The sequence below is a fragment of the Thunnus thynnus genome, chromosome 5, assembly GCF_963924715.1.
Source record: "Thunnus thynnus chromosome 5, fThuThy2.1, whole genome shotgun sequence".
Taxonomy (NCBI): Eukaryota; Metazoa; Chordata; class Actinopteri; order Scombriformes; family Scombridae; genus Thunnus; species Thunnus thynnus.
This window is the reverse complement of record NC_089521.1, coordinates 32,590,189-32,605,821: the sequence shown is the minus strand read 5'-3', so window position 1 is coordinate 32,605,821 and position 15,633 is coordinate 32,590,189. Positions and strand designations below refer to the sequence as shown.

The 15,633-nt window shown below is 39.9% G+C and overlaps 2 protein-coding genes across 3 annotated transcripts in view; both read right to left on the bottom strand.

Moving 5' to 3' along the window:
* Positions 1-15,633, bottom strand: part of LOC137183637 (troponin I, fast skeletal muscle-like) — a 138,728-nt gene that overhangs the window by 62,567 nt on the left and 60,528 nt on the right. The gene's annotated exons all lie outside the window — the stretch shown is intronic.
* lsp1a (lymphocyte specific protein 1 a) overlaps positions 1-15,633 on the bottom strand; it is a 48,909-nt gene that overhangs the window by 17,596 nt on the left and 15,680 nt on the right. For both annotated transcript variants that reach the window (XM_067590807.1, XM_067590808.1), the window contains exons 2-7: positions 13,940-14,083; positions 7,963-8,344; positions 7,108-7,250; positions 6,712-6,949; positions 5,785-5,922; positions 26-69 (exon numbers count right to left, since the gene is read on the bottom strand). In XM_067590807.1, the coding sequence (XP_067446908.1) occupies positions 26-69; positions 5,785-5,922; positions 6,712-6,949; positions 7,108-7,250; positions 7,963-8,344; positions 13,940-14,083 (1,089 nt within the window). The remainder of the gene's footprint in view (positions 1-25; positions 70-5,784; positions 5,923-6,711; positions 6,950-7,107; positions 7,251-7,962; positions 8,345-13,939; positions 14,084-15,633) is intronic.

Here is a 15,633-nt window from a genome sequence, read left to right as displayed (position 1 = left end):
TCAGGACATTGATGAAGATATTCACCTTTTCTTCAGCGAGCGGTTCAGGGATTGAGTTCTCTCTGTGATCTGAAAAAGAAGAACATGTCTGAGGTCAGTCTTCTGTCTCCTCCTCGGCTCAGAAGTGTGTTAATTACAGTTTGACTCCATCCAAGACAAACAGAGTCGAGACTAGCTGGCCTTCATCAAACTGTACATGTCGGCGCGAGCAGAGGATGATGGGAAACTTCAGCTGCATTCAACACTCTGAGACACATTTATTATTGCCTATAAAATCATCATCATGTTGGAATGACATGTTTGCTTTTATACTTCCTTTTTTGACAAGAGACCTATTTTCCTTATGAATGCATTAAGTCATTTTATCAACTATTGCTGGATTATAATCCCTTTTTTGTATTTGTTCTGTTAATTTTTGTAATTTTAATTTTTCCACCTACAGCTCCTTTGTCCCAGCCTGCTGTTCGAGGCTTTTCTAATGTGTCTTTGATGTAAGAGATGAAGGACAAAGTCTTCATCCCTCGTTCTGACGAAGTCTGAGTTAAACAAACCAAGCGGTTTTCTTCGTCTTGCTGGTCGTTTGTAGGTTGATTGCTGGTGTTTCGTTCCAGCAACAAACCTACGCCTACCAGAATGAATCCGGCTGCTGCAGCTCAGCAAGAAAAACACACAGAAGGAATTTGGTACTAAGCCGCTTGATTTATGTAAACTCAGACTGCTAAAGCCTCATATTAGCTAGTGGATGGAGGGCTGTAGATGTTGTTCTACGTCTCTTAATTCAAGAGGAAAAGTTTCATTTATTTGTTGTATTTGGCAGAACAACACGAAACATTTGAGGAACGGGAAAAGGGAGTTGTGAAGTATGAGAGGTCGCTAGTTCTGGATGTATTTCATCATTCTGTCTCCTCAATGTCACTGAACATAGAAACTCAGGATTCTCCTGGATAATATAACGAGCCTACAGGTTTATATTCTGACCACCAGTTTGCATCATTTCAACTTTGTTTCTGAGAATTCACGTTTTGTCCATGACTTTGGCACACGGCTAAGAAGACTACATTACCCATGAGCCAATCAAAACAAAAACAAAAACTGTAGTCGCTGAATTCACTCAAACTGAAAAGTCACTCTGTAGACTAATTTTTAGCTTCTGCTCATCGTTAGTGGTTCATATGACTGGGTTTTAAGCTCCGTGATTGGCTGTTTCTTGCTGAAATGCATCTTGGAAGCCATAGTTAACTTCTACCCAGATGATGTTTACATCCACAGTCTTGTATCTTTGACTTTTGACTAAAGAACCTGATATTTTCTAATGCAGTTCTTAATCTTTTGTACTGATGATTTAACCAGGAGAGTTTCATGCTCATCCAAACTGTATGAAAAATGAACCAGAACCAGTGGAGCCCAGAATAGCTCCTCACACTTCTAAACTCTGTAGTTTATACATGCAATACATGAAACAAGAGTCCAGTTTGCTTTTCTAACACATGCACTGTGGGCTCATATGTTGTACAGACAGTCTGCATAGCTGACATCTGCAGATGGCGAACCCACACTGATTACACAACTATGAACAACTATGAACTGACCTTTACAGTGGAGTCATGTTAGGAAGGGATCACTTCACAACCAGTATCAACAGTATCGACACCAATCACACTTTTCAACATACATATGGAACATAAATACATAAAGTATTGTATTGTATTGAGCCTCTGTAAACAGATGTGTATCACAGCTGCAGTTGTTTGTCACGTGTTGGTGAAACTTAATTTTGCTGCTTTTAATTTTCTCTGTAGGCAGCAGAAGACTGATGTTCAGATGTTCAGATGTTCAGGACAGGATCAGTATTTTCTCTGACCTCAGAGGTCAAACATCAAAGTCTGAACTGCAGGGCTTTCAGACTGCATGAACACACACACACACACACACACACACAGACAAAGGGAACCCTTGTGCTCCAGCTGAACACTCAAACCTCAGACTGAAGCCTTTTGACCCAGATTCACTGAAAATGAATATTAGAGACACTTTTTATTCTAACATTACTGACTGAAGGTCACCTGATGTCCTGACATCTCTCAATCATCTGTCTAACCACTATATTGAAAACTAGACTTTTATCAAATGTATCCACACCAACTGTAATAAATGTGAGTGTGACATCAAAACACAACGTTCAAATGGTTTTGCCAACTTTTTTCCTAGATTTTCCCATTTACACCTTCAGATATGATCTGTATCTGTAATAAGGGAACACACAGTCAGAAGTGATCGGATCAGCCAGACCACATTGGGAGGTGGGTTCATACTGTGATCAGATCTCAGCGGGTGTAAATGTCGTCTGTACAGTGTGACAACTTTCATGAAGCAAGTCGTAAGCTCTCTCACAGCAAGCAAGTAGCTGTGGTGGCTAGCAGGTCTTTGGCTCGTGGCCTTCCTTCCGTTGATCCATGTGTGACTGACCCGCCTAACTCATTTACATATTGAGATCCAATCACAGTGTGGGTACAATTGATAAACTACAATGCACTTTAATGCCAATGCAGAGACCTATTGATCAGAAGTCATTATCAAGATACAGATCACATGTTAATACCAGGTGTAAATGTGTTTGTTATATGTTTTTTAAAAAAGCAACTAGTGACAAATCTGGCCACTTTTTGGACAGAAAGAAGTTGTTAATATTTCTCAGAAAATGTTTGCTGATGTGTCATTGGCTCTTTGGATTTTTTAAAGAACTAGATATGGAGCTAGTTTTCCTAGTGGTCACTTGCAGTATTGCAGCTGAAAAAACATTTTCCGCACAAACCGCCATTACGAAAGAGACGTCTGTTGACAGAACACCTCCAGCTGTAAATAAGGTCAGTTATTACTCTTTAAATTATGAGTTTTTAATCCATGAAGTTTTTATACTTAAAAATCCGTGACATCATCCCAATGTAAAGTCTAACGGCTGAGCAGGAAAAACACCACTGCGTATATTCAGTCTGTCCACACAACATGGAAGCGAGAAACTTTTTGGCTCATGCACCAGACGAACGTTGAATAGGCGCCATCTTTGAGTCCGGTGACCACTTCTTATAACACATCCATGGTTGAGTGAAGGCAGAGAGCAGCAGCACATTCAGTGGACCAATCATCATCCAGACAGATGATGATTGTGTGTACTTAACAACCAATCACTGATTCCCATTGTTTGACTGGACAACTCCTCCTTTATTTTAATTCTACTAGATTTAAATGAGATTTTTTTTATCTGTACAACAGCCTGCATGAAATAGTTTTTATATTAAAAGTAGATTTACAGTAGATGCATATTGTGGTGTAGCAGCTTTAAAAAATAAGCTAGTTAGAGTCAGTTTAGTTTGACTTATTTTCTTTACTGTCATATTTTATATCTGTAGTCATGTTATGACATCAAATATATGCAAATATCCAAAAACATTTGGTGACTTTTCAAGCAGGCTTTAGCCACTTTCCACTGAAAATAGTTTGGCAAAGCCGTTCAAATCAGACAAGTGTATAAAAGTGTATCTATTACAGGTTTGTGTGAAACCCTGTTAGGTACAATTTGATGGAGAATGACACCACATTACTGAGTAAATGGATTTTAACATGCAGCACAAATGCATCAAAGCTGTTTTCCCTGAAGAAATGTTCACCTTTTTTCATTATTTTTTTTTATAGTTTTAGCATTCAATGATCTAAATGTCTGTAAATGTTTCTGTTCTTCATTCAGTTCAATGAGGAAACAGAAAAACTTCTAAAACACGATGCAGAAATGCAGCAGACGCATGCAGAGTCATGCACACGTCAAACTGAAACATGACATGTGCGATGTAAGTGATGGGAGACAAAAATGTATTTAAAAGTTTATCTGAAGCTAATATGAAGCTTCAGCGTCCAAATGAGTCAAATCAAGTAGATATCTTTCAACATTACAGTCTTTTTAGTGCCAAAGTTCCTCTTTTTGTTACTATACTTCCACCTGCAGCTCAACAGGGAAACACTGTCCGAGGAAACACAAAGAGGGAATTTGATGCTAAAAAGACTGTAAATGTGTCAGATATCCACTTGATATGACTAACTCAGACTGCTGAAGCTGAATAGAAGCTTCACATCAACTTTTAAATGACTGTGTGGACACACTGTGGATTTTGGCCTCCATCACTTACATTGAAAACACATTTGAAGGATCTTTTAATATCCAGTATGAACAGGAGGAATGATTACAGCGAGGAAAACCTCTTTCACTGTTACTATGGACACCTGACTGTTGTTTTTAAGACATGCTTGATATATTGTGAATCTTTCCTTTAATATAAACTGTGTACTAATTATTATCTTGTGCCCAAAAGATTTTAACTTGTGGGCACAAGATAAGAAAGTAAAATCTTTGTGGTCTCTTCTTTGTGTTTGTTGGACTCATTCAGTGAGTATCAGTGAGATCTCTGATAACATAACATGCTTGTACTGGTGCAGCCGAACACACACACACACACACACACACACACACATGCAACTTACACGCTGAGATCGAACCGCTCGGCTGTGAAGATAACACACAGAAGTATTCGTCATTGGGTTTGTTTGTCATATGTTTACAGAAGACACGAGTCAGTCAGTGAGTTATATTGGTTAATGTCACTTAATGAGTTACCAAGCTGAAGGACAGTTCACCCAAAAAAAAAACAATAAAACTTCTTTTCTAGAGTTCTGTCTATCTATTCAGGAAGTTTCGGTGTGATTTAAAGTAAACCCAACATATAAAAGCCCAAAAACAACAACAGATTCCTGAATTTAGCTGCGACAGCTAATCATAACTCCATCACTATGTTTGTGTTTAAAGTCCTTCCTAAGATCTTAGTAACTACAACATAGTTTACAACAAGTGATTTACTAAATGGGCTTTCACCATTAAAACTCAGGAAATGTCGTAGACTTTAGTAATGTGTATATCTGTTGCTAGGAAACATCTCTAGTATCGCTATGTAAACGAGCATTACAGGCCATGTGATATATTAATCTTAAAGGGGACATATTATGCTTTTTGTGATTTTCTGTTATTTATATCCTGTTCTGATGTCAGATGTTAAACATGGTCAAAGTTCCAAAACTTGAGGTGAACGTATGTAGAAATGCTGCCTGCAAGACAAAAGTCAGGGCTTCAGTCTGCTTGGTTTTTTCTACCTTACTGCCGAGCTGACGGCGACTCATTGTGCATGCCAATAAACGGCTGTCCGTTTTGGTTGCTAAGGTTGTTGCTAAGGTGTTTCCATGTGTTGTTTGTGTGTGGAAAAAGTAGTGAAATCCTTCTACTATAGTTTGTAGCTTCCCGAGCAGCTGGAAGGTAGCTGTGAAGCAGCCTCCTGAAACTAACCAATCAGAACAGAGTGGGCTCATCGGGAGGCGGGCCTTAAAGAGACAGGAGCTAAAACGGCCAGTTTCAGACAGAGGCTGAACTGAGGGGCTGCATAAAGGACCAGTAGAAGACAAATAAGGAGTTTTTAACTGGAAATCATGCAAAGAAATTCCAGTAGAGCCCCAGAATATAAGTATAGAGCTGAAAATGTGCAGAATATGTCGTCTTTAACTGCTAATCCATTGTAAATGTAGGTATGATTTTGTTTCATTTATATCTGCATAGTATAAATGTGTTGTTTAGTCTAGAAAGAAAGGAACATATCTGATTAACCAATGACATTTACTCATTTAGTTTGATGCTTTTAGTGTTTTCTAATCCCAGCAGAGGAAGCAGTAGGTGCTTTTTTTTTTTTTTACCTTTTGGGTTGGAGCTTTGGGACTGACGGGACTGAACATCTCGTCTCCATTCACGCTGGACGTACTCAAGCTCTTCATCCTCTCTGCGGCATCCATCCTCCTCCTCTCAATGTCCTCCTTCATCTGTCTTCTCTCCTCCTGGGAGTCAGGCCACAAACACAGTTCAGCTCCACGTTCAACATCAGCTGCACGGGTCTAACTGGCTCTTAACTCTAGAGAAAATGCTTCATGACAAATGTGTTCACCTAGCGTATGCTATATATAAGCTGAATCAATCCATTTCGGGCCTCTAGAAGGCGGTATAACTCCACAACTAGCTAAATCAGACACACCTTTAGCATTTTATAACCTTACAGTATATGCTCATTGTGGCTAACACGTTAGCAGACATGTAGCCGACACATGATCATCCTGTTTGTGTCCACCTGATGAATGCGAATCCAATTTTCAGTCTCCTTTTAGCTCTGGTTTGGTCTCCACCAACTCCTTAGACAAATATCTGGCTCTTTTCCACTTTCTTCATCAGCTAGTCTACAACTTTAAAAAACAAAACTATGAGCTAAAAGAGGCTAAAAAGCTTTGTAGACCTGCAGAGTTGGGTAATAATTTTCTGTGGTCACTATCCATTGTTAATATAAACTATTGCTTAGCAACCTTACTTTTGGTCAAGTTTACACAATCTTGATTTTGTTATAAAACCTCCAAATGTCCCCAAACAATCTGTCCCAGCTAGTCGTTGATGTTTCGAGTCTAATTTCAAACCATTGGAGAAGATTTGTGGATTTGAAGGAGCTGTTGAAAGCTAAAACAAAACCAGAGATTGTATCTTTAACTGTGACTCATAAACTCAACTTTTACCAGTTTAACAGCCAATAAAACTTTTTTATTTCACTCAAAATCTTAGATATTAAGTTTTCAATGAGGCACCTCCTCTTTAGCCAGCCGTTGCTGCTCTTCCTCCTCCCTCCGGCGTTCCTCTTCCTCCCGGACTCGGCGTCTCTCCTCCCTCCTCCTCTTCAGCTCCTCCAGCTCCTGCTCAGCCTCGGCCTGTCGGTGTCTCAGATGTTCCAGCTCCTGGCTCTCCTTCTCCTGGAGGCCCCGCCGGATCTTCTCCAGACGCTGCTCCGTCTCCAGGATGGCCTCCGCCTCCCCGGACTCCACGGCTCTGTTAGACACAGGGAGATGTTAAAAATGAACAGCTTAACTCCTCCTCGACATGTAACTGATGTAGGTATTTAGCGGTTTATTGATGGGAACGTTGGGATCGACGGTGGAGAGTTTCTATGAACGTTCATTACATCTTTAAATTAAAGAACTACGAACCTGGTGGACCATTTTGTTTTGCTGTTGATGTGTGTGGTCACTTCCTCGTCGGCTGCGTCTCCGTTGGAGTTGCTGTGTTTTGGCTCCTGGTGAAGGAAAACCTTGGACGTGTAGGAGACTTTAACTTCTTTTCTTTTCTCCATCTGCACATGAAAACACAGCAGATCTTCTGATGCATGTTGTGTCATTTTTAGTCAGCATTCAGGGATCTTTAAGACTTGAATGTCGACTAGTAATTAGCTTAGAAAGACTTTAGACTTTTAGAATAAATAGACTCTGAGTGACTTGTGACTTTATTTGGACTTGTTAAGAATGATTTTGAGACCGTTCTTGTTTTAAAAGACCTGAGACTTGACTCGGGGAACTGTCTCAAATAATCTTTGAATTGTCTTGAATGATTTGAGACTTCACTTGGACTTGTTTCAAATACTCGATTTGAGATTTGAATTACTCCAAGTTTGACTTTGACTTATCTCAAATGAATTAAGACTGGACTTAAACCTGTCTGAAATGACTTGAGACGTGACTCGGATTTGTCTCAAAATACTCTAAATTTGAATTACACCTGTATGAATTATTTGATACTTGAATTGGACTTGTAACATGACAGCATCATGCCTTGAATTACTTTAGACTTAAACCTGTCTGACTTGAGATTTCCTTCAAATAACTTGAATATACTGTATGATCTTGAATAACTTGAATAACAGATTTTACTTATTGATTAAAGACACAACTTGGTTTAGTCTCAAACTACTTGAGACTTGTCTTGAATAACTTTAAATATAACGTGGAGGCTGATATGTCTCGAATAACTTAAGACTTTAAACCCCTCAGTTGTTTGGGGACACTCACATCTGTATTACGTCTTTGAATCTCCTCCTTCTTCCTCTGCTCTTCCTCCTCCCTCACTTTCTCCCTCCTCCCCCTCTCGGCTCGGATCGTCTCCTCCTCACGTTCCTTCCTCCTCTGCATCTCCGTCCTGGCCCTGTCCTCCCGCTCCTCCGGCTCCTGTCTCTGGAGTCGGCTAGAGGACGTGACGGAGGCCTGGACGGTCTTTTCAGAGACGGCTCTGTTCACGGTGCCGGCGTCCTCCTCGTCCTCGTCCTCTTCGCCTCCCTGACCGAGCTCCTGCAGGCGCTGCTGCCTCCGCCTCTCTCTCCGCTGAGTCCAGTCACTGAAGCCCTCGTCCTCCTCCAGGGACGGAGAGCTGATCGGCTTCAGGCCGCCGTCGTACCTGAAGAAGAGACAGAAGAGAGAGAGTCAGGGTTACTTCCTGACAGTGATGTGAAACAGCAGCAGATGTTCAACATTTCAAATCATGTTTAACATAAAAAAATAAAACCGTGGCTCACTTTTTGCACCTGCATCAGCCAGACAGAATGAGCAACCGTGTATTTAATCTTTATAAAGCACATCCTGCAGAATTCAGAGAAATGTGCATTACGATGAAAGAATGTTGAGCTAAATGAAGCCATAACAGTGGAGAGATAATCCCAGATGATGTTCCTTCTATTTGGTTACTGCTCTCAAAATCTGACATGAGATGACAATCATTGGATTTGATGATCGGTATTACGAAGACAGCAGTCAGGAGAGAGACTTTATGGCTAATAACTAATATAGTCTTTAATAGAGGTGTGCCCGAATACAAATACGTTATTCGACAAAGCACAAATAGTGGGGTTTTTTTTTACGAATATTTGTTTCATACAAATATTTTAAAAATTATTTGTTTTCAGGAAGAAAAAAAAAACATGTTAAATACCAGCGCACAGGTCGGTTACATCACTATCTCAGTGTCTCTCCTCTGCTCCGCTGTGACGTCTATCAGCAGGTCTCAGTGAGGGGAGTCACATCCACCTGCTACATGACGCACATTTCACACACTCCTGGGTGTTCCCCAGAGATAAAGCTGAGCTACTGACACCTTAATATTCTAAAACTAAAAGTGTAATGAAAACTAAAAACAAGATTTTTGAGCCTATTTCAACTTTTATTCAAATACAAATATTTTTCCTGCCTCAACAAATATGGAAACAAATACAAATACTGGGACCTCTGCACATCCCTAGTGTCTAGTCAGCTACTTGATCATTTGTACCACAGCTCTGTCCTCTAACGCTTGATTGTCTCGCTTGAAGGTCCTCATTGCAGACGTCCACCCGCAGCCCAAAATTTATGATGAAGTTGTCTGTACATGCCGACTCCACATGTGGACACGTCGACCTACACAGACACCTGATGTAAATTTCAGTGTTTATTCTGCTCTTCAGTTAACAGGGTTGAGATGCTGCTCAGCTGTTTGAACACTTAGTGATTTACTCCAATAGAAAGCTTTAGTTTAATGTGTTGAATTTACTCTTGAAAAGCTTTTGGGACACGGTCATTAGTCTTTAACCGAGTCCCCCTTAGAAATTGTGGTTGTGCTCCTGACAGCAGGTCCGATCTGGACTATAGAAGCAGAGCTCAGTTTCTGTCCGTCAAAGGGCATTAAGTGATTTTAGTAACAAGCCCTCCAGTGTTTCAGTAAACAGAGGCTTAAACTGGCTGCAGGGTGACATTCAGCACGAGGAGCAAGACAGTCCAGGCTGGAAAAATAAATCTCTACAGAAAGCATTAAAATAATCATTTCAGGATATTCACAGCATGACTGCATCTGTCTTCCAGCTGACACGTCGGTCCACAGGAAAAATATCTTCACAACGACTTGGATTACCAAGACAAGTGGATATTTATGGTCTCCAGAGGATAATAAGAAAGTCTAGTCACCAGTATGTTCCCCCAGTTTACAGCTGAAACACATCAGTGAAGTCTGTAGGACCTAAACATGTCTCCTCACTGTGAGTGGAGCAGATTAAACGGAATCTCCCCTGATTAGCCTCTCTAATCAACAGAGCCATTAGCAGCGCAGAGCAGCTGACAAATGAACGATCAGCATCCAGCGCAGCTGAAATAACAACCAGTGGAAACAGGAAGTGGGAACCGCGCAGAAACACATACGGTAATATTTGGAATCAAGTCTGTGCAATTTTGTTTTGAATAAAACAAGATTACAGAAATACAGTAATTTAATATCCAAGTAGATAAACTTAAATCTGTTTGTTGTTGTTGTTTTAGATCTTACATTTATTATGTAATTACGATAATAATGACAATAATAATTCTTATTATGTTGCAGCTTCTAAGCAATTATATTTGAATACACTATAAAAAACCAATAAATGTACTTATGGCAGACTAATATCTAATAGTATAACTTTGGGTTTTAGACAGATGCATGTTTGTTTGTTGGAGCTTTCAGAAAATTAGAAGTTTCCCAGCCGTAGTTCTGACTCGGAGGATGATGTGATCGCTATTTATAAGTCGGAAACTGATAGTTACGATAACTCCCATATGACATGAACATGGAAATTCTCTGGTTCTAGCTTCTAAAATGTGAGTATTGTGTGTTTTTTTAGTCCCTTATGACAGCAAACTGAGTACTTTTGGGTTGTGGGCTGTTGGTCGGGACAAAAGAAAACATTTGAGGACGTCATCTTGGGCTTTGGGAAACGTTTTTCAGCATTTTCTGACATTTTATGGACCAAACAACTAAACAATTAATTGATGATGAAGATAATCGTTAGTTGCAGCCCTGCTACCGCTGCAGCTCCTCTGGGTGGGTCGGTACTGTTGGCGCTGCGGTCTGGATGAGTGATCATCTATCAACACTGAAGCTTTTCCAGCTCTCCACCTACGTCCTTCTCACACAGCCACACTGCAGCATGAAGAATCATCTCATTCATTCTTATTGAAAGATTAGATTTTGATTTAAGTGTTAAATATTAATTGAGTGTTAATTAAGTGTCGATCAAATAAACTTGTCGTTGGAGGATTTTTTAATTATTAGCACATGGTCTCTGGGTGTTCCCCCTGCTGATTAAAAGTAATGAAAGTGTGTTTAGTGTTCCCAGGAGCTGGCAGAAAGGAATTCACTCGGCATTCCCCAGATGATTAAGATGCTCTGTCGGCCGGCCGAGCCCCCGCTGCATGATGGGAGTCTCTGACTGATCTCTCAGCACCTAATCAACCTTAACAAGCAGCAACGTTCCTGTTTCAGTACCACAGCTGCAGCGCTGGAAGAAATACTCAGATCCTTTACTTAAGTAAAAGTACCAATACAGCAACATAAAATACTATAATACAAGCAAAAGTCCTGCATGAAAAATCCTACTGAAGTAAAAGTACATAAGTATTATGAGCTTGATGTAGTTAAAGTATTGCAGTAAAAGTACATAAGTATTATGAGCTTGATGTAGTTAAAGTATTGCAGTAAAAGTACATAAGTATTATGAGCTTGATGTAGTTAAAGTATTGCAGTAAAAGTACATAAGTATTATGAGCTTGATGTAGTTAAAGTATTGCAGTAAAAGTACATAAGTATTATGAGCTTGATGTAGTTAAAGTATTGCAGTAAAAGTACATAAGTATTATGAGCTTGATGTAGTTAAAGTATTGCAGTAAAAGTACATAAGTATTATGAGCTTGATGTAGTTAAAGTATTGCAGTAAAAGTAGTGGTTTGGTCCCTCTGACTGATATATTATTATATATGACATCATTAGATTATTAATAGTGAAGCATCAGTGTTAGAGCAGCATGTTACTGTTGTAGCTGCTGGAGGTGGAGCTAGTTTACACTACTTTATATACAGTTAGCTAGTTTAGTCCAGCGGTTCCCAACCTAGGGGTGGGGCCCCTCCAAAGGGTCAGCAGATAAATCTGAGGGGTGGTGAGATGATTAATGGGAGAGGAAAGAAGAAAAAACAAAGTTCTGATACACAAATCTGTTTTCAGTTTTTGGACTTTTTCTCTAATCTTTGATTTTTGCTGAAATATTGGATCATTTGAACATTTATTGAAATGAAAGCATGTGAGAAGTTTAGAGGGAAAAATCACTATTTGGTGGAGCTTTTAACAACTCATAGACATGTGAAATGTGACCCCGACTACACACTGCTTTTTGTAAGACGTCAAAAGCCAAAAAGGTTGGAAACCACTGGTTTCATCTTTAACAATGTGTTGTATTTTAAAAGCTTGTTATATTATCCATTGTGTCAAATCTTCATCTGAAAAGTAACTAAAGCTGTCAAATAAATGTAGTGGAGTAGAAAGTACAATATTTCCCTCTGAAATGTAGAAAGTAGCATCACATGGAAATACTCAAGTAAAGTACAAGTACCTCGAAACTGTACTTAAGTTCAGTACTTGAGTAAATGCACTTAGTTACTTTCCACCACTTTGTGGCTGTTTGTGCTTTAAAGACACCTGGATAAGTTTGTACCTTTCTGACACATTTTGAAACATCTCCACCTCTCTGCTTTGTCTTATTTTACTCTTTTCTCCACAATCAGCTCCTTCTTGTTATTAAAAAAATCCATTGAACGTCTCCAAAATGTGTAAACCTGCTAATCTAAATCTACATTTAGGCAGAAGATCAATGCAGCAGTTACAGAAACTATTCCTCAACCAATATCTGTGGTTTCAAACTCTGCCAGCACTTGACCTCTGACCTCTCGGGAGACAGGAAATCAGCCAGCAAATGTACAAAAATGCGATTTTCAAACCAACATTACATCACCGCTGCGTCTTGTATAGAAAACCTTCCAATTACAGGCTGCAGCAGCAGTGGAGGAGGACGAGTGACTTCATGTCGAGTCACCGCAGCCTGAAAGCAGCTGAGCCTGTGATGTGACAGAGGTGAAGGTGTTCGAGGTGCAAACTGTAATCAAGAGTGAAATTAAAAGTCAGCTGAAACGCCGCAAGCTCTGACATGGTGGTAGTTTTCCCTCCGGACGCTTTGTAGTAAACATTCTTTGGAGATTGTGTCATGAGAAGGCAGCTGTGTGTCCGTCTTCACATCAACACGGCGGGAGGAAAAAGGTTGTTTGTAGTTTTTTCCCCGAAGGAGAGGTTTGTTTTATGTAACCACACATCTGTGAGACTCTGTAAAGCAGTGAGCGGACGGTACGGCAGGCGGCGAGCAGCGGCAGCACGCCGAGCTTCGAGTTTCACCGCTGGGAAACATGACGATGAAACTCCATAAACTCGCAGTTATCACCAGACAAGAATAACATACAGTCACACGGTTAGCAGCTTGTACAGGAAGTCGTCGGACGTGAGGAGAGCGAATGAATAATGTTCTGATCTTAATAACTTCCTGAGTTCCCATGGATATGAAATTCAACAGGAGTTTTGATGTCATGTTTGCATCATTTAGGGTGAGACCAGGGCCAGACGGTTTCAGGCCTTCAACTGGTTTCAGTTACGTCTGTATCAGGCTGAGTCAGTGATTTCTTTTTAATCTCTTCTGAAAACAGATGTTTTATCTCAGAGCTTTTCCTGATTGTGCTTGAGTTTATGTTTCCATTGAACTGTCTTTTATTTCAGTTTTTATTACTTCTAATTTTTCTCTCGTTACACACATAGATTAAAGTGGTTTCATCTGTTTTTGAAAACCTTTTTTTTTTATTTCGCTGCTTCTGTGAAGCACTTTGTAACGTGGAAACGTGCTCCATAAATAAAGATTATTATTATTATTATGTCCAGTAAAACTTTCAACAGCCAAGTTTTCAGATAAGTTGAACAGTTTTGTCTTGTTGTAGGTTAACTGTTAAGAATGATTTACTGAATCTGTCTCTCACCAACACTGTCTCCTACAAATTAAACTTCTAGGTGAGTGATTTGCCTGAATGTTGTTCTTCAAGGTATCTGGCAATGGGTGAAATGTTCAGTGATCATATTTTCATTTTGTCAAAGTTTGAATCAGTTTCCTGCAGTGTCTTTACTTACACGCTCTCCTCTGCCGGCATCTCGCTCTCCTGTGAAGACTCTCCGGGCAGCGAGCCGCTGTTCCTCCGAAAAGCTTCGCGGGCTCTTCGACGACGCTCCCTCTCCACCTCCTCGGCGTCCTCGATGCTCCTCTGGGCCGTCAGCCTGTCGAAAGGACAACGTACATTTAATCCAATTCTCTACTTAAGTCAAATTTTAACCTGCGCTAACAGTTTTCAGCAGAAACAAGTAGCGAACACAACTCTGACACATCAAACTTGTTAGCAAACAGTTGCTTATTTCCACATCCAGCAGTTACGGAGCAACATTATCATTCATGTGGAGTCGTGTTTCTGTCCACCTGGTGAACGTAAGTCCAATATTCACTCTCTTTTAGCTCTGTTTTTACTCTCTACCAACTCCTGAGGGAAATATCTGGCTCTTTAGCTGCTAAATGCTCCACTATGTTCACCAGCTAGTCTACAGCTAACTGTGTCTGTTTGCCGTTTGGTGCTGAGCAGGTAGTGTACAGTGACTTTTTAGAGGTTTTTCTATGAAAAACGACACTATGAGACGCTGAGAGTGAAGCAGAACAGTAAAGTTGCAGCCGGACAGATAAACAATGAGCTGAAACTCACTATAAAGCTCCGTAAAGCCGAGAGGAGCTGCAGAGTCACTGATAATTCTCTGTAGGTTCATCACTACGAGCCAAACATATTACACACTGACAGATATTATTGTGTAATTGGGTTTTTGGGTTATTGGGTAATAATGCAGCATTTCGTCAGCTCAGTAACAAAGCCTCAGAAAGTAAAACCCTCATCTCCAGTTTTAGGGATGAAATTAAAGGATATAATGAGAATCCCCCAAGACTGGAGGTTTAAAAAAAACACATTTCTAAAGAATTAAAGAAGAATAAATCATTTAATTGCAGGCATTTTACATGTAATTAGTATCTTTCCATTGCGGTTTGGCTCCTCATAGATGACTTCTTCGACAACTTGTGGTTAGGAAACAATAAAACTTTAAATAGGAAACATTTGTTGCGTCTTCTACAGATTCCTGACTCTTCGTCATCTCTCAGGCGTCCTCGGATCTCACAGGAAGCAGTTTCTGAGGTCTGAGATCCGGCCAGCAGAACATCTGCTGGACCTCGGATGACAAATGACGCCCGCTGTTTATCTCAGGGATAAACACATGTGCTTTTCACCTCGTGTCTGCATGACATCACTGTATTTATTACAAACACTGTTAATCTGTATTTATCCACAGACAACGTGCCAAACATGAACACTCACACATGCGTGAACGCTCCTTTCAACAACTTGCTGATTTACAGTAGAGTCTGGGAGCTTTAACCTCAGCGCAGTGCAGCAGAGGCTCGAAGGCACCTCGGCTGTTTGTAATCAGACTGAAATTTTACTTTATTATTCAGTCTGACTTCGTGTTCAGATTAGTTGATTGTCATGTCAATCAAATATATATATATAGATAGATATTAGGGATGTGCAGAGAGCCCAGTATTTGTATTTGTATTTGTATTTGTTGAGGCAGCAAAAATTATTTGTATTTGTATTCGAATAAAAGTGGAAAGAGGTTTAAAAATCCTGTTTTTGTTTTTATTACGCTTTTAATTTTAGAAAATTAAAGTGTTACAATAAGTGTTCATGAAGTGTTCCCTTGGGAGCACTTCATTTGTGTCAGTAGTTCAGTTT